The sequence below is a fragment of the Ambystoma mexicanum genome, chromosome 1q (genome assembly GCF_040938575.1).
Source record: "Ambystoma mexicanum isolate Mex_15411 chromosome 1q, UKY_AmexF1_1, whole genome shotgun sequence".
In the NCBI taxonomy this organism is placed as follows: Eukaryota; Metazoa; Chordata; class Amphibia; order Caudata; family Ambystomatidae; genus Ambystoma; species Ambystoma mexicanum.
This window is the reverse complement of record NC_090922.1, coordinates 1226921572-1226941797: the sequence shown is the minus strand read 5'-3', so window position 1 is coordinate 1226941797 and position 20226 is coordinate 1226921572. Positions and strand designations below refer to the sequence as shown.

Sequence of the window (20226 nt, the reverse complement as noted above, 5' to 3'; positions counted from 1 at the left end):
CACGAGCAAGTATTTAAATTAAGATAAGATATGCAGGAGCTCAAAGCAGCTCCTGGGCATCCAGCATTAACCAGTGACCAGGAGTTATCTCTGGGAACGAGGAGCTAGTACATAGAGACCTGCAAATCTAACTTCCACATAAAATGAAAACAGTTATCTCCATTCTTTATGGCCACCTTATGATTTTAAATGTCATATAGATGTGTCCTAATGTCTTGATTGTCTCAAAAGCACAGAGTTAAGGTCACATAGGTATGCTCATTCAGCAACAGTTTGCATGGGGAGCCAAAAGTAGCTGCTGGCAGCTTCTTGTGTCAAGCTAACCACACTCTTCTAGGCTACAAGCGGGAGCTAAATAGCTCCCAGCTCCCCTCAATTTCGAACCCTGTACCAGAGATATAAACTGCTATGGTGCTCTGTTCTCAAGGAGGCTGATTCATATCCACTTATGATCAAGTTTTCCGAGGATAAGGAATTCTTGTCTTTGCCAGGCACAGCTCGTGAAATCATTATTCTTTTAATGTAGTTGTAAAGAGGAACATAAACATTCTTTAGGCAAAAAAGCCCTCTTTTCATATGGAATACAAACGTTCCAAAATAGGACACGTTACTTGAAGTGACTCAATTCCACATAGTAGACAGAGCACATGTATTAAAACATGTGATTGCCTAATTTTGAAATCATATGGATGTATCTTATGTCTCATTTTTTAATGATATGCATTTATTTATTTAAATTGTATACACGTCATTGCCTATCCGCGTGTATATGAATTGTGTGTTTTGTGAATGTAACACGCTGCGACTTTCTCACTAAAGCTCTATTTCTGGTTTCTTTCGCAACACAAATATATCCTGAGTCTTTTCAACCAGCATTTTCTAACATTTTACCTTTCTTATAATCAGAATGCTTCACTCGCAAATTGTCCAAGCAGCATGCCCCTTTTTTCACAATATAGGCTACATAAAAGAGTAGCTTTTGTCACAATATCCTCTCATAATTGTTCTTTTATAATGCGCTTAATACCAACAAGTGGTTTATAAGCACGGGATCGGGATTCGAACCTCTGTTGTGCTACGCTGTCTTGCTTCCAAGACAAATGCGTTGCCCCTAAGCTATCCTTCTTCCCTAATATTTCTCTTAATATCCAAGCATGTTCCGAAACTGTTTCACAGTGGAAAACCTTTTACACTACTTGCTGCAATTACGAACAACCCACTTTTGTGAACATCATTTTTTATGATTCCTGTCAGGATATGCATTAAAAGCAGTATTACATTTGACTTATTGTTTGAAAACTCTGTTGTAAATTCTAAGGAATAATTCTCTTGTCTACTATTTCAATAATTGATTATGTCTTTGGAGGTTTTACAATTCTAGATTGTTGCATTGCAGTTTAACTTTACCAATACCATGTTTCATGTAACCCTTTTATTGTACAGTTTCATTGCCCACTGTTTAAACTGTTTTCCCTTGACTAATTGTTGCCTGATTGTATATGCTTGATAACAGGTTAGATTACTGGTGCAATACTAGTTGCATTGTGTTTTCCTAGCTTGATTGTCCCTCAACTGAATGTTGCTCTTTGGCATCCTAGTTGAATTGTTTTGCCTAGATTCATTGTCACCAACAGTATTACTTGTCCTCACCTTACTGCCCTTTTTGTCAATCTATTAATGTGTTGCCTACAGTGATGTGTATGCCTCGTGTCCCACATTGACTTTGCTTCCTAATATCCCAGTGTCATTTGAGGACCACTCTGTTCTTGCTCCATCATCATGTCCAATTGCAATATGTGCTGGACTGTGATCTTGCTCCTGACAGTGGTGGGGGATTGTGCTAAATTGCCCACTAATATCTTAGGACTACCACTCTCATCTTCCATGCTCAATTGCACTATATGCAGATCTGTGCCACTCATACAAGCCAATTTTCAAATCCCTCCTTACAGGCAACAAACAGATTTTATACCTCTACAACTTACATACCACCACTCTGGCAAATGTATCCTAGCAATATGACCACTCCATCTGGATAAAAAGTCTTTGATGCGATCGGCTTACTAACTAGAAACAACCCTATATGCATACCTCATGATACTTGCAGTCTGCACACACTGGCACAAAAGCAGTTATTTTTTATTTTCCTTTTTCATCCCACTAATCTAAACCATCCCCCTCTTTTTCATATCATGCGAATACAACATCACTGAAAAATAATTGCAATGCTAGGGCACCTCTGAAATTAAACCGAGTAAAAAAACAAAAAACAATGACTGTTTTTCAGACCCATTAAGAGTATTAAAACAGAATTACTGGAGAAAAAAAAATGTGCAAAAATTAAATGATCCCCTTCTGCGTCAAGAAGCCAAAGAAGCATTGGTTACTTAGAAAAAAAGAAAGGTAGCAAAACCCTTTTTTAACATCAAATTGCTCTTCGAAAAATCAATTGAAAGAACTATTTGCCATATTTAAAAATATCACATCTCCATTTTGTGTTAATTTCAAACTATCTCCATCTTCTACCTTGGCAAATCAGTTCAATGCTTACTTTCATGTCAAGGTTAATTCTATTCGTACAAACATTGATTCACAATCTTCCTCTACCTACATTTGTTTACCTTAGAACTGTGTGATTGCATCTATCTCTAGGCTACCTGAATTTTCTTTTTCATTGATAAACTCAGAAGATATTGAAACTTTAATTCAGAAACCGAACCAATGAATTTTGATTATGATTTCACTCCCACCTATCTGATGGTGCAATCAGCAAAATCTCTTAAATTGTTTCTAACTGATTTTGTGAATGCCTCCCTGGCTCAGGGCATTGTGCCCTGCATTTTAAAAACATCGGTCCTAATGCCTTTGTTGAAAAAAACCTGTTTTGATCACCAGGCACTGGAAAACTATCAACCTACTGCAGGTTTACCATGAACCGCAAAGATCCTGGAAAAGATAGTTACTACACAGTTACTAGATCACCTGGAAGATAATTTTATTCTGGATAGATATCATTCCAGTTTCAGACCCAGTCATGGGACTGAAACCACGCTCGTGACAGTTTGGGGTGATATTCTAGGGGATGCTGACGATGGTGATCTGAGCATGTTGATCATGCTCGATATGTCAGCTGCCTTTGACACAGTAGATTTTGACCTATTATTGAATAGACTGTCGGAGGTTGGTCGGGTGTCACAAGGTGCGTCAAAATGGTTTTCTTCATTTCTGCAGCATAAGACCCAAGTAGGCAAATTTGGAGATTGTTACTCTGATGTCCTCTCTGCCCAATGCGGAGTACCACATGGGTCATCACTGTCCTCGATAATATTATTTTTTTTTCTCCAGAATTTGACATTCTTTTAACTCTCGATAATATTTAATGTCCATCTTCGACCTTTAATGGACATTTTTAACTGTTGAGCTATCTTAGTGGCTCGTACAACTCTTCAAGTAAGTGGGAATTACTAAGCCTAGAAACTCAGATCTACGCACCTTTTATGTACCGTCTATGTTTGTAACCTGCAGTAACAACTTCTTTCTTGTATACCAGCGCCCACATGCCTCTGGGTTTGGCGCGCTTTATAGATGCCAAAATAAATAAATGTCTGTTTCTATGCACAGGGACATAGACACTACTCTTTCTTATTAACATTAATTTTGTTATTAACAGTTAATGACTCGTCTGGGAAGCCATGTGTCGATTTTTTGGACAATGTTGAAGAATGGAACAAGCGTTATACAATGAGTAGTATTTTACTCACAATTCAGGTACAGTAACAAACTAAGTGACAAACATGCTGCTTTTTATCTTTAACAAACATTTTAGTGATAATACATAATTGGTGAGTGTACAGAAGGGGAATATGTATCTCATTCTAGGGGATCAAGATAGGATGCATTGCAGCCATAATGAAAAAATGAAATAAACCTCAAACAATGTGATTACACAACGTTTAAGCAAACACCAACAATGTTATGGTGGGTTTAAAAGGCTTCCTGAATTGGGGAATCAGAAGTAAGCATTTCAGCCAAGTCACAGAAAGCACAGTGTTTTGCGCTAGTTTGCATATGCAGGACTGTCACACGGTTTGGTGTTGCCTAATGCAACACAATGTCATGAGGCCCCTTTTTTGCACTGTGCGAGCCACATCGCGAATGGGAGATACGAAAACTACTTTTGAGTTTGTGTGAATGGCATAGATATGTTGATGGACTTAGCTAAAACTTGATGTTGGTCCATTGCACTTACCATCAAAACAATTTCTGTGCTACATCAGGAAACGGAATAGAACGAAAATCTCGCAAAGATCATGCAAAGATCATGCATGGTCTCACAACAAATGTCTTCTTCCACAAGTATGTAGGGCCGTGAACCATGAACCTACCTTGTACACTCTAGGCAGAGGAACTCTGTTCACATTGCTGTTAATGTGAGTGGCAGACCTTTCCATCACAATTTTCCCTGCCATGTGTGTTTTGGCTTTCTCTAATGCGCTATATTCGTAATGGTATAAGTGGAGAGTAGCGTTTGTTTATCTAATCCAGGAAGACTGGATGGCCCAGACACAGCTTCTTATTTAGAGTCAATTTGATTGTTTTATGTTTGTGAGGCCTTTCATTTTGTGCACTGTGGCCCAGATATTTCTGTATCCAGGTATTAAGTCCTCCTTTTATGTATAGCGCTTTATGACTGACTCCTCCTGCTTCTGAGCACAGTAAAAATCGGTGTCGTTTCTACCAAATGTAATAGTTCTTCATTTATCAACCTCAGAAGGATGAAAGGCGGATTCAGCCCTGCTGAAATAGGAATTTGGAAAGTGCAGGTTGGCACATGTCAGAGCTGAGCTTTTAACTCGCTGAGTTATCCATTTGTGACACAAGTGTCCTGTTTAATCGACTGTTCAGTTCAAAAGAAACATGTGTTAGGATACCTACTCACTACCCTCTCTTGTCCCTTCCAATCCTTTTTAAAATAACACTGCTATGATCTTGTTTACTAGTGGACATGACATATTTGCCCTGCTTTTAAGCACTGCAATAATGTAACTCCAGAGTCAATGCATTACCAAATGCTGTGGTATAAACATTAAAAGAGAAAGAGCTGGCAAGATAGCTCAACGGGCTAAGTGCTCACAGCTGGAATCTATGTATGATCTGCAAATCAAGGGTTTGAACCCTAGCAAGGTCTACTCAACCTTTTATTCTTCTATGGTCGACAAATGAGTATTCATTTCGGTTGCCGGCTAATAATATTTTTGTAAGAGTATTTTTGTAAAGTCCTTTGTCAAAAGAGCGATTTAAGTAATGGATTATTAAAAATGTCTAAATGTTGGCATCAATCTAAGCATAGTCCCGAATTAGGGTTGCTTTAAGTGTGACTGTTACTCAACTTCATACATGCCAGAATAAAAAAAAATCATAAAGTGTTTCTTTGTTTCCTTGAGATATGTGTGAATCTTATTTTATACTAGCATGTCAGAAGCTGAATGAAAAAGGTGATAAATGCATTGGCAGTGAGATGATGGCACCTTCACACAGTTTGCTGCGAACATAAATCAGCGTGATACTCCTGGATACATCACTTTTCTGCCCTCCATCCCATTCCGTTGGCAATGAAACGCATGAGCAAGACCTAAACAAGAACTCCCTGGCCACGCTGCCAATTGCAAAATGGATAAGGGCGTTGGAGTGGGGGGAGGAGGCCAGAGATCATGCAGGCCCTCCAGGCCGTTCTGGCAAGCTGCAGAGAGTCTAGGTGGCAGGGAGATGATCGCTGTGTGACTAACAGAGAACATGGCACAATGGGACCCGCAGTTGTGCCCCTTTTGAAGCCAGTCTGCACCCTGCCATGTCCCTGGTGGAGGGTGATGGGAGGTATTAATGGCCGAGGGAGTGGTCTGCAGCCTGATGGCACCAACAAGTTAGCACTTACCTTTAAATGTTTCTGGTCTAAAGTGCAGATGCATTCAGAGATTGGTCTTAATGAATGCACTCTGCAGCCAAGGGGATGACAATAGGGGCCCCTGTAGAGAGCGCAGCCTGGGGCAGTTGCTCACCCCCCTAGGCCACCACCCCCTGTCCCAAGCGCAGATGGGCATTGCCCATCTGGCTCTGTACTGGAGCTCACCCTCCAGTGCTGGCTACTGTGACATTGTGCTGTGTGTGACTTGGCTGAAATGTCTAATTCTGCTTAACGTTTCACAAATACTTTGCATTTCCTATATAACGAATTGTTTAAACGTGATTTCTTTATGATTTGATCTTTTTGAAGTGTTCTCATCTGCTCATTCCAATGTCACTTGATTAATTTACAATGCATATACAAACCAAATTGGATTGCGTTGGAGAATCCTATGAAATAGGCTGGGGTATGGGTGGGGGAAAGGGGGCATACCGCATCTCAACAACGGTTGCCTCACCCCCACTCCCCAAACATCCCTCACCCAGGTGATGGCCGTGCCCAGGCCACCTGAGAGCGAGAGAGATCCCGGGGACTATTAAGTGAGACACCCTTTGGTTTCTCACATACCACAAACACTATTCCTTTTTCCATGGCATTTAATATCCTACTCAGTGCCTTGTGCCTACCACTAATTTCATAACTGCTCAGATGCCAGCCATTTTGTAAATACTCTTTACCTTCGTGGCCTAGCCCAGCGGTTTGCAACCTGTTTCTCTCCAGATGTTTTGGACTACGAATCCCATGATCCCTCACCATTTACTATGCTGGCCAAAGGTTGTAGACCCCTGGCCTAGCCTCTAGCTTAGTGCCTGTGCCACATGTTGTCGGTTTCAATTGCACAAAATAACTAATGTTATTACTGCTTCTGAGTGCCCACTGCATAGGATGGCATCTTTGTCAACACGCTCCCTGACAGTGGAAAGCACTCTGGTGATCAAACAATAAACCAGCTGATTCACTGAATGCCACATTGGTGCTAAATGATTAAATGGGTGCTACTGCAGCAGCACACTAGCCGCAGAGCCACCCAGAAGATTTTGTTATGCCTCTGCTGGCTCTGATTGAGCAGAACAATGAGTGGCAGTGAAGTGGGGAATTAGTGGTATGGGGGACTGTGGTGTCCTTGAACTTAACAAAATAATATAGGACCCTCTTATCAGGTAAATATCGATGATAGTCTTTCATCTAGCATCGCATAGGGTGATACACTGGGGCCATTGCTGACATGCATGTCTGGCACAGATCTTATGGTAGTGCTTTACATGTATCATATTTTCTGTGCAAAGTGGCTACTTTGCTGGAGAAATACTTCTATACTGGACTCTAAGTGTGAAGCCTGCCAAAGGTCAAGCAAGGACATTAACAATGAATGCTGAGAAACCAGGTATTAGGGAGACCTAACCGAGTGAATTCGGAGCAACCCTGCTGTGGAGAGACATGACCTGGGAAAGACCTATGCTGAATGCTAATATCCAGGAGAGACCTATCTGGTACCAGAGTTTTGAGATAACCCCAATCCGGCAGTGAGGACTGCTGACACATACAAGGTGGTAGACGGAGGGACTATGGTGACACAAAAGAGATTCCTGTAAAGCCAGAGACCTGGGAAAGGCCTAGATGCGGGGATTGAAAACAGGAAGACCAAAAGAAGTGTCAGACTGTGAGCAAACCCTGGAAGAGCCTTCCCAGAAGGAACTTCTTCTTTTGTGTTGTAGAATAGGACTGGACATTATAATATAGGTTTTGGTAATTTCTTGTTTTGGCTAAGAACTGGAACATTTGTGTTACAGCTTGGGGATTAGCCTGACGTCTAAGGACGTGTTAAGCATAGCTTGGTGCTTTGTGCTGTTCACATTTGTAGATTGTGTCCCTAGAGCGATAAAGATTTGTAAGATTAGGTTTGAATATTAGGATTACTGTAGAGTGGTTATATGCATTTAGTCTTACCCCTTCCCTGAATCAATAGCACATAAACCGCTTGTTAAACCACATGCACCTTGCATCACATGCGTCATTGCTTGACCTCCCCACACACCACCTCAACGAAACGCAAACAGTCAGGAGATGATGAAGGCCTACATGTGCACTACCCACTCACCACCCAGACTACTTACTTTACTGACTCTGTAAATCTATGCTGTAACATCTCTGACACTGCCCAGTTCATCAGCAGGGACTCAAGACAACATAACAAGGTCTTGTAAATGAAAGAGATGTACTTTACAAATCCCCTTTAACAAATCCCCTCAAACATGTATCTACTCTAAGTGCCCGGTGGCCGGTCGTTCGTTCGTTTGTTCGTTCGTTCGTTCGTGTGTTCGTTCGTTAGTTAGTTAGTTTGTTCAGACTGCCCCGGATCATTCAGACAGAAGATGGATATCTGTCCAACACCCTCTTTAAAATCCCAACAAAGTCAGGGATTTGTGTTTGTATACTTGTCTGTTCACATACAGCTTTGGCACTGTGTTTTCTGCCCTCAGGAATACCATATGAATCTCGATCATGGGAGAAACATTCTCCAGCGCCAACTAATTGCTGCCAGTCCCTTCCATTTGGATTAATGGTGAATCAAGTTGTGGTGTATTGTTTTAGCTAGTTCACAATGTCAAGAAGAGAGAATGGCTGACTTGGTGGTGCATCAGACTTTTATAGCATTGGCAGAGAGGATGGCTTGAGTGGGTCAACTTGCTTGCCTGGAAGGAAGCACCTGAGCCACAACCCTCATGTATTTCATGTGGTTCAAGCCCCACTCTGATTCCTCACTTTAGCCATGTGCCCCTGCCTCCCCTTTATCATAATGGTGATGCCCAGATGGGGGAAGGAGACACTGAACTTTCCTTTCACCCTTTAGGCTAAGTGGGCCACCAAGGATCAAAGATGACCTCAAATGTGGTACACAGCAAATCCCTGAGGCCCACTCGCCCATACCCAACCTCTATATCAGAACAGAGGCAAGGTCACAGGGCTCGTTTTTGGGTTCCCCATAGTTTACGCGGAGGGTACCCGTTACATTTCCATTTTGGCGTGCACAGGTCCCCGCTGTGTAATTTTCCTTATTTTCTCATCGGAGTGCAAAAGTGGAGTGTAAAATGATGGTGTATTCACATGTGCACAATGTCCCCCCTTTTGCACCCAGCCGTGCTTTTTGCTGGTGTAAAATAAAATATAATGGATCTGGTTCCAGGGAGACGTGGTGGGAATCCACATCATTGCGTCAGCATGAAAATACATGATGCCGCAAATGCGTGGAGTATTTGTATGGTGGAGAAAAAGGGGGAGTTTGAATCGTAGCTTACGATCCGCCCCTCCTCTCCGCCATGCAAATTAATGAAAACATGGAGTGGCGAGAAAGGCATGCCATCTGACTTTTATGCAAGCATTTTACGCATGCATTTCACGCTACGCCAGGAGCAAAATGAGCTCTGCATTATTTTGACATCATCATCTTGCACACTTGAACAGAAAACTCAATTGTGGCCCACGATCAAAAACTCAGAGCTGGGAGAAATAGCATGCACTTCCTGCCCCCTGTGGAGCAGATTGCGGATAGCTGCTCACCTGAAACAAACACATAAAGAAGAAGCAGGGAGGGCTGCTAACAATGAGCACTCATGGGAACTGGAGGAGCCAGGGTGGAATCAAGCGTCCGCCATGACATGACTTCATAATAGCTGTGCTACCTCTTATGCGTTTGACCCACAGATTTGCCTGCCTCTCGAGCATGATTGACAGTTAATTACTCAAACAAGGGGAGTAGATGGGGCAAACAGGGAACAATCACTCCTATGGCCTGAATAAATACAAGAACAGATGCAACCACTATTATGCTTAACGCCATGGTCCTAGAAAGGCAAATAAAAGGGGCCATAATGGAGTAATGGGATGGGAGTTTGAAGAGCATTACAGAGTACTGTGCAGGAAAGAGGAAGGTATACCACGATGGAAAGATAAGAAGTAACATGGAGGGAAGAACAATCTAGAAGGAGTGAAGGAGGAATTAGAGACAATAGAACAGATAGACTTGTTAGACTGGACACAGCAGGAAAGAAGGAGAGTAAAAGGGAGGAAAGAAAAAAGTGGGAGGATGAAAGGAGACAGAATTCTATCTGAAAGAGGTGGTGGTAAAGTAAATGGGAGTAACACAGCTGTAGACCAGTCAATAAGGCAACCGAATAGAGGGCAATCTAATAAGTAGAAGGCATAGCCAATGAGTCCATGGGTTACAAGCTTTTTGCATCATGGGCCGGAGACTGTCGGAGTCCAAGCCTACATAATCCTGAGAAAGGCCAACGGATGAGATAAAGGTTACCTATCCAGGATCCATAATCCGGATCTGTTGGGACTTGGAAGCCCACAAAAGAAAACTAAAGAACACTCGACAGTATCAGAGACGAGGGAGTGAGTTCTGGGTCACATCACCCCAATGTGCGGCATATAAAGATAACAGCCTGAAAATCCACCTACAGCCAATGGAGATCCAGGAGCAGCAAACCTTAAGGAACTATGAGTGACTTTGCTCTGCATGCTCCCTGGGAGTCCATCATCCCAACTACGAACTGTTGATGAACTATACATCCGGGAAGCAGCCCTATTAGTGACTGATATGAAGCCTTGTGAAAAATCGCTGTACCTATTTAGTTCTTCTGTCCCTCACTTTTAATGAGGCGTACCCCATCTTAGATTCACCGTTGCTCCTACCCTGTGGTGTTTGTCACAATAAACTGCTTTTTGTTTAATCCTAAACTGCACCTCAAATCCTTCCCTGAGCCCTCTCATTGGGACACCTTTCACCACAGCATAGGGGCTGACAGAGTACATGACAAACCTGGGAATACTTCTCTCGGAATAACAATCTCACTTTATTGTGCAAATGTCAACAATGTTGTGACGTAGCACGCCACCATGTTAGGCGACGAGGGAATGGCAGTCATTTGGTGGAGCGTACACGAGTATCGGGGCCCTCGTACACCCTATAACAACATGTGACAATGTGGGCGGCGGCTCACCCCATGAGGAGGTGTTGCCGTCGAACCGCACCACAGACCGGCGCCAGGACTATGCACTGCGTCCTGCGTGCAACTGGTGGCGCAGGTACTCGGTGCTCCCTCACAGTGAGGGCAGTTTTGGGCACACAACACCCCAGCTTAAGGCCCATCGGGCGCTCGTGCGGCTGGGAGGGGGGATCTCCCCAATATCCTGTCTGGCACTGGGGGCAATGTATGCCCAGTTTGCGCCCTGTTGGGTTCCTATGCAGCTGCGCCATGGAGTCCAAAGATGAAGCTAGTTCCCCAATCCAGAGCATGCCATCATCCGGTGCCGGATGGGCAGTGGCATCACCCCTGGGGCCCTCCCAAGGCCACATCATGGGGTCAGCAGATCTCCCATCCCCGAATTTGATGTCACCGGTACCCCAGCCACCCTTGTACCCAGGTGGGACATGTGGGTGGAAAGATGGAGATGTTTTTTGCCACTATGCATGAGATGGATGAGATCTATGCTGCTTTTCTCTGCGGGGAGCAAAGTCCATCATATTTTCAAGGCACTCCAGGTAAGAGACGGCTCCTACTGCGAGGCTGATACCACCCTGCTGGCGTATTTTCGAACATTTGTCAATAACAACTACGAAAGGTTTCGTCTACGCCAGGCACACCATCCGGCAGAGTCCCTGGATGCAAACCACGCTCGCGTGAGATGTCTCGCTAGGTTGTGCCGCTTTGCCGACGAGCCTGACGAGATCAGGGCACAGATCATCCAGCATTGTGCGTCCGTTGCCCTGCAACGCCAGATCCTGAAGGAGACTAACATACCAGTAGCAAGGATTTGGAACTCAGACGTACCCACGAACTGACGTGTTCGAGACCAGCCCAGATGGAAGAGCTGCCAAAAGGTGCCCGACCCGTGACAGTGCAAGCAGTATCCACCAGATATCAGTTGCGCCCCAGGGGCAGGTTTGAGGGGCCGGACTGCCAGAGTCGAGCCCAGCAGGCAGAGAGTTCGCCGAAGAAATGTGATGCATGCAGGGCTTCACTCCCCATGCTCAGGCATGCACTTCAATCGGGTACACGTGCGGGCAGTGTGGCAGGACAAACCACTTCGCCAGGATGTGCAGGACTGACAAGGCAATCTACAAAGCCCCCGCCCACACTGCCACACCCACGTGCGCAGTACGTTGCAGCAGTAGAGGAGGACCAGAGATCTGTCCTGTCAGGTACGCAGGGGAAGCTGACATTGAAGACCTCTTCTTCATCCCTGCCATCTGCCTAGGCGGCCCTGGCCCAAAAAGGAGGCCGAGATGCTCCATGTCCATTGCAAGTACAGACATGTCCATTCTGTTCGACACAGGGGCATCGGTCAATGTCATGCCGGCAGCCCAGTTCCAATGCCTATGCCTAGCTCCCACATTGCTTGCACCCTGGATCAGGATTTTCACATATGGGGGCGACATTGCTACCTCTTGATGGCGCATTTTGGGCCAAAGTCCAGCATGACCTCACCGAAGTGGAGGCCACGTAATATGTGATGCTGGTGGCCAAAGACACGCTACTGAGCTGCTCCAGGGCCGAGGACCAGGGGCTGGTCCAATTTGTCTTCCAGGTGTACCAGGGAGACATTGACAGCCTGCTGCTACAGTGTGCTTGCCTGTTCGAGGGAGTAGGGTGCCACCAGGGGCAGGAAGTGCTGCTACACATAGACCCTTTCATACAGCCCATCACACTGCACCACCGGCGCATTACATTTCACCTGTGGGAGAAGGTCAAAAAGGAGCTTGCCAAGATTGAGCAGCCGGAATCAATGAGAAAATGGCCGGCTCCACCCCTTAGGTCTCACCTATTGCATTGCCAACAAGCCCAAGTGTCCCGAGGAGGTCAGGAACTGCGTGGACATGAGGCTTCCCAACATAGCCATCCCACGACCGCGCTGGATGAAATTTCAGCTGACTTTGCATGGAGCAAAGGTGTTCTCGACACTTGACCACAAGGCCGGATACCACTAGGTCCCGCTTCATGAAGACTCAAGGCCCATCACCACCTTCTCCTCACATGTGGTGCTGTTCTGCTATCAGCGGCTCTGTTTTTGCATCTGCTTCGGATTGGATCAACTCCTTTCTCTCCAATCGGACCACTAGAGTCTACTCCTCCTCAGCCTCAGCTGACCCTATCCCGACACTCTGCGGTGTGCCCCAAGGCTTGTGTGTGTCTCCCACCCTATACAATATATTTACAAAGCTACTGGACAAATTGGGTGTCATCTACACTAACTATGCAGATGACACTCAAGTCCTCATCCCCCTCACGGGCGGTTACGACCAAGATTCAAAATTACTAAATGACATATATCTGGAAATCCAACCATGGATGGCCACCAACAGCTTATGTCTCAATGACGATAAGACCGAGCTAATGATCGTAGGCACACAGGCACGTCTGCATAAATTAAGCCCTAGCTACTCCTCCTTCAACATCGACGGCCATATGATCACCGTTTCCAAGGAGGGGTCTACTGTTCTGTCTTGATGGTCGTGCAGATATTTGGAACCTCCGTCCCCAAGTACCACACGGGAAGAAGTGAGACCACTACCCGTGTAATCTTTGAGGCCACAGGTGTAGAGTGCCGTCAGTCTGGAACCAGGAACGCCGGAAGAACCCCCCGACCACTGCAAGGCAAGGAATGTTTAAGTCAAACACAGTGGCAATGGGAAGTACTTTAGAGTTACAAACGATTAGGGTCAGGGGCTTACCTAATTGAGGTGGAAGGGCACCCTGGGTAGAATAAGCGGAGCAGGAGCCTGTGGTATCCGGCGGCAGCAGCAGGCTGGTATGGGTCTTAGTAGCACTCTGGATGGCAGGAAAAAAACACCTGAGACACTAGTACAGAACAATGGGTGCTGATCCTTAAGCAGTCCGGTAAACAATCCCAGGTCGAGAGCCAAGAGTAATGCCAAAGTCAAGGGGTTCCAATTCCAGTGTCCAGTTAGCAGAGCCAAAGGTCAAATTCCAAGAAGACAAGGTAGTACTACTGGTTCAAGGGAAATAACAAGGCAATCCGTGTAAACGTTCCGTGGTCATGAAACAGCTCAGGAAATCCAAGAAAAACCAAACGTCAAACAATACTCCGAAGGAGCAGCTGTGAAGTGTTTCTTCCGTGTTTCTCCGATCCTTTTGACTGTGAGGTACGGTCACATGATGTGGGTCACGGGACCGCGTGCTCCGAGTCACATGTCCCACGATGTGAACGGAGACTGCTTTTCTTGACCACGTGACGCGGGGATCTCTGTGCGCCCGTATAGTGCCGGTGACCATGGGGAAATCGCCACGGAAGGTGCCAATGAAGAAAGGGTTGCAAGGATCCTGAATTACCAGCTGAGAATCTCCACTTCCGGGCGAGCCGCTGCCGTCGGGTATGTGAGTGGGCACGGGGATTGCAGGGAACTCGGCGGGTGTTGGATGTGGAACCATGGGGACAAGAACTGGATGTGGACCGGGACATGACGGAATCCCCCGCCCCCCAAAGGCCCACGACCCCGTGGGCTCGACGGGTGATTGCGATGAAAGCGGGCAACCAACTGAGGGGCATGGACATCCCGAGAGGGAACACAAGAGCGGTCCTCAGGACCGTAACCCAACCAGTCCATAAGGTACGGCAGGCGACCCCCTACAGATGCGAGAACCCAAAATGGCACTGACCTCAAACACATCAGGGGACGATACAGAGACAGGATCAGGAGGGGAAACAATACGGGTAGGTTCCGGGCATGGCTTAAGCGGCGAGGTATGAAACACTGGATGGATCCGCCAGGTAGAGGGAATCGCAAGGCATAGAGCCATAGGGTTCAGGATCTTGGCAACACGATAGGGACCAACAAATCGAGGGACGGCACCCAGGGATGTGTAAGTGGCGTGACGATAACCACACTCTATCCCCCACTCGATATGCAGGAGCCGCCACCCTCTTCCTATCCGCAGCGACTTTCCTGGAAGCCTGGGCTTCCTTCAGATGGACGAGGGTCTGGGCATGGACCGTGGCTAGGTCGCGGACACAGGCATTGGCAGCAGGGGTACTGGAAGATGGAAAATCTGGGAGTGGAAGGGTGCGGGGATGCTGGCCATAAAGGGAATAGAACGGGGAAAAACCAGTGGATGTATGTAGAGTATTGTTGTAAGCAAATTCGGCAAGGTGTAGTAAACTGAGCCATGTACCTTGCCAGAAACGGGACGTAAACTGTGTACCCCGATCCGATACTAGGACCTGCGGTAGCCCAAAGAGACAGAATACTGACTTAAAGAACATCCTGGCCAATGTAGGGGCGCAGGGTATTCCTGTACATGGTACAAAGCGGGCCATCTTAGTATAGGAATCCACCACTACAGGTGGTGTCAAAACCCTGCGTACGGGGTAGGTCAGTAATCAGGTCCATCGAGACCGTATGCCAGGGTCTTGGGGGTATTGGTAGTGGTTGGAGAAGTCTCAGTGGGCGAACCCTGCGTGACTTACACTGAGCGCAAACCGAACAGTGTTTACATAGTTCTCTATATCGCGTTTCATTGACGGCCACCAGCACCAATGTTTAAGCAGATCTAAGGTACGATGTTGTCCCGGGTGACCGTTGATGGCAGGATCATGAGACCAATCTAGCGCTTGATTGCGTGTATCGCTCGTGGGTAGAAAGAGCTTCCCTTGTACAAAAGGCAACCCATCCTGAAAAACAGGGTCCCACTCTGCCAATGTGTGAGGATGCTGCGAGACCCACTGGTGATGGCGGGTAACATGGGTCGTGACGGTGTACAAGCACAAACAACGTGGCCCTTCTTTAAAAATGTGTCTGGAAAAGACGGGAGGGACTCCCCTCCTGGGGATTGAGACAGGGCATCCGCCTTCCCGTGGACTACCCCTGGCCTATGCTTAATCACAAAATCGTACGCTGCAAAAAACAGATGCCAACATACTTGCCGGCTGTTCATACATTTGAGGGAAGCGAGATCTTGCACATTTTTGTGATCTGAATATATGACAGTCTGATGCTTAGCCCCCAGGAGATGGTGCCGCCAGATTTGCAGTGCGTCCTTGATGGCCAGGAGCTCTTTCTCCGTGACCGTATAATGCGATTCAGTTGATGTGAATTTCCGTGAATGGTATGCTACGGGGTGTAGGTGGCCAGTGATTGGACAGGGTTGGGAAAGCACTGCACCTAATGCAAATGAAGCGTCCGCCTCTAAGACAAAAGGGAGTTCTGGATCAGGGTGTTGGAGGACTGGGGCAGTGGTGAACATTGTTTTTAAGGGAATCAAAGGCTGGCTGATGTTCTGTGGACCAATGGAAAAGGACAAGAGGACTGGTCAGGGCAATTAGAGGGGCAACAATGGAAGAGAAACCAGCGATGAATCGGCGGTAAAAGTTAGCAAAACCCAGGAAAGACTGCAGTTGTTTAAGGTTCACCAGAGCAGGCCAATCCCTCATTGCACGGATTTTCGACTGATTCATGGACAAACCCGCAGGAGATATGTGGAAGCCCAGGAAGTCGACTTCCTTAGTGTGGAACAGACACTTTTCGGATTTTGCAAACAATGCATTCTCTTTGAGACGGGACAATACTTCCCTAACGTGAACGATATGTTCCTCCAGGGAAGGGGAAAACACCAGAATATCATCCAGATATATGACCACATAAACGTCTAGGATGTTGCGGAATACGTCGTTTATGAAGCGTTGAAAAGTAGCTGGGGCGTTACATAGGCCGAAAGGCATCACTGTGTATTCGAATAATCCTTGTCTGGTGCAGAAAGCCGTTTTCTACTCATCCCCACTGCGCATGTGGATCAAATTGTATGCCCCCCAGAGATCTGGTTTGGTATAGATAGATGCATGCGTTAGCTTTTCTAATAACGTGGAGATAAGAGGGATGGGGTAACGATTCTTAATGGTGATAGAATTCAAATGCCTGTAGTTCAAACAGGGGTGCAGGTCCCCCTCCTTCTTCGGGATGAAGAATATAGGGCTTGCTGCAGGTGAGGATGAGGGTCGTATATGGCCCAGCCGGAAGGCCTGTTGGATGTACTCCTTTAAGGCCTGTTCTTCTGATCGTGATAGTGAATAAATCCGGCCTTTCGGGATCGAGGCATCAGGGACTAAGTCGATGGGGCAGTCATATGGCCTATGCGGCGGAAGGCCTTCTGCTGAGACTTTGTCAAACACAGTCTGGAAATCATTGTATGCTGAGGGTATTCCAGCTAGGACTGCCCCAACCGTATGAGGCATTGTAGATGTAAGGTTACTCTCTTCGATGGTTAGAGAAGCCACCACCCCAAGGGCACTTGCAGGATTGGATACAACCTCGGGCTCCACCTGTCATGACCCAAACTCTGAAGACCCCCTGGCCAACCTATGGGCCAGGGAGAGTCTTGATTCCAGTCCCCACTAAACCCAAGAAATTGCAGCCTAGGCCTTCTTGGGGCCAGTCCTTGCGCCTTTGGCGTCAGGCTCATGTTTGAATATGGACTTGTGCTTGGGAACTACTTTTCATTAATGACAGTCATGTGGGGGCATCCTCATAACCTGGCTCCTTGAAACCAGGCTTGCAGTGTAGTATTTTTGGGTGTGGTACCATGGGGACTATTTTACCTGGACTTCTTTCTTGAAGCTATTTAAACCACACCCGAATAGAATGACACGCTTCGCGTTAGTTTGCATTACTGCAACGTAACGCTCACCCTGTTCAGCTTCAGCCACGAACCTCGTAAGAACAGCACCTGCAAAGGAAAGGAGAAGACATCGTGAAAAAAAGACAGCAGCTTACCTGAACTTCATCACCAGCGGTCCGCATCTCTTCCGACCATCATCCTGGAACCAGCGCTCCTTTGGATCGACGGAGCTGTAAAAGAGAAGAAACAAGGCATTAGACATTGTACAATTAACGAACTGTGCTGAAAGGCTTACCTCGCCAGCCGCTCCTCAATCAGCATCGCTATGGAAATTCCATACTCCGGCCGGGTACCGCGACCTGTGGAGAGGAAATAACAGGTTAGCAAAGGCAAGGCATCTTAAGCGCAGCACATAGCACCTACTCACTGCATCAAGGCGCTCCAAAAACGCCCATACTTACCGGCGAAACACAGATTCCGCCTTGCCACATATTGGACTTCCGCGTATCTAGGAAGAAAAAGACATTGTTTAAAAGGCATGCAAGAACAGCAATATTCACAGCAATAAGACCTACCTGAAAGACTCAAGGCAGGCCGGCATCAGTGAAGCAACTCGATCGCCATTGGCCACCAAGCTCAACGCGCCCCTGCCAAGACAGCAGGACGCAGAACCCGCCAACATATAAAACAAGGTGAGGAGAAGTCCAGAAGGGTCGCAGACCTACAGGGAGGTGGGAGGCTGTTTACCCCGGTTGCCCAGTCCTGAACATAGCTTACCTGTATTCCAGGCAGAACTCTTCCGCTGGTCGCATCTGGGCATCGCAAGGAGGGACATCTGAACCCCAACTGCTGGGTGGCGCTGTTAGAATTCCTGTCTCGGGTACATGAGAAACGGGTTTGGTAACTACAATAAACCAACAATTGTACAGAATATCAGCATAAAAGGATACATGTAGGGTAGATTTTATCAAAAGGATACACGTAGAGTCTTCCGGAGATGACTCGATGTACCTCGTATCTGTTGAATAGCGACCTTCCAACTGACGGCACTCTTTGACTGTTAAAGAAACAGCCCAAGGGAGGAATCAGTGGAAAGGGCGAGTAAGTATATAGGAACCACCAGCCTGTTAGGAGAAGGATAAGGAAGATATTAGGAGCTGATGGAAACAAAATAAGACAGTATGTTTCGGTTCGAAAACCACTGACCTGTTTTCTTTGAAGACGAAAGGTAAGTAGGAACGATCAACCTGCTACTGTTGTGTCTTTAGTAATCCCCACAATAGAAGACTCCTAACCAACGACAGGGAAAGGAAGGTTAGTAGGGAAAAACTAACCCGCACGAAACGAGGGCCACACTAGATTCGGGATGGTGCACGCAGGATAGCGTCCATAAAGTCTCAGTGCACTTGATGTATGAAGGTGAAGAACCGAGACAAGGATTGGAGTAACAATGGAAGTTCGTGGGATGAGAAGAACCGAAATACAAGCTGGTAAGTCCTGTGCAGGAATTGCCCTCAGGGGTTGTACAACAGAAGAGAGTAAAGGGAACCTCTCTTACCTTTGAAGGAGTAGGAATGTTCGGTCCGTGAATAGCTGGTTGGAGACAATGGAGAGGAATGGTGAATCCAGAGCGCAGCCCCTCGGAGAGAACCGCAGGTACAACAATAGGAGGCTGCAGAGAGTTCGGAATATTCAGGTGGCAGTCGCAGGGTAATGCGGCCAGGACAGCGGGGGCAGCCAGTACCGGATAATGGCCCTGCGGGGAAAGACTGCAGGTGCCGCTTCGGGAGGTTGCAGAGCTCGGAATATTCAGGTGGCAGTCGCAGGGTAATGCGGCCAGGACGGCGACTCAATAGGAGATCGAGTAGCCAGCGTATTCCGTGGAGGAGCAAGGAAAGAAGCAAGAGCAACGGCTTCGGAACGTAGAACTAACGACGATCAGAAGCGCCGAATACCGGAACTTCCGGGTTTAAGTACGTGTCAGCTGATCAGCGCGTAACACATGACCAACGCATTGTCAGCTGGCTATCGCGTATGCCGGAAGGTCCTTAAAGAAGCACTACGCACATGAAGGTGGAATATAAGGAAGGTATGAAAACAAAATACAAATCATAACCAATCTTGCGAATAATATCAATGTATTCTTTTGCCGGGTAGTTTATTAAACAGCCGCCAGCGAGTGTAGAACGGTCTAGCCGTTCGCTGGGCTGAATGACAAGACGTCGAGGAGAAGCCATTGGCAGGCATGACAGTGCCATCCCACAAAGAGCGCCCCACCCCCCTAGAAGCGTGAAACCGGCGCAGCAGAGCAGGGGCATGGATGTTGGACAATGGATCCCAGGAACGATCCTCGGGGCCGTAACCCTTCCAATCAATGAGATAGGTTGCGTGCAGGGGTTCCTCACTAACATCCAGAATAGCCTTCACCTCGTACTCCTCCGAACCTCGTACCGAGACTGCCAGAGGCTTAACCGGCAACCGAGTTCCAGCGGCCAAAGGTTTAACGAGAGAGACGTGAAACGCTGGATGAACCCTCCAACGAGAAGACAGTTCCAAACGAACAGCCACAGGGTTAATTACTTTAGTAATCCTATAAGGACCTACAAAACCGGGTAGCAGTTTCTTTTT

General features: G+C 46.7%; 1 protein-coding gene across 3 annotated transcripts in view; it reads left to right on the top strand.

Annotated features, from left to right (window-relative positions):
* UBE2U (ubiquitin conjugating enzyme E2 U) overlaps positions 1-20226 on the top strand; it is a 727435-nt gene that overhangs the window by 253812 nt on the left and 453397 nt on the right. For all 3 annotated transcript variants that reach the window (XM_069641994.1, XM_069641992.1, XM_069641995.1), the window contains one exon: positions 3671-3768. In XM_069641994.1, coding sequence (XP_069498095.1) covers positions 3671-3768 — 98 coding nt within the window. The remainder of the gene's footprint in view (positions 1-3670; positions 3769-20226) is intronic.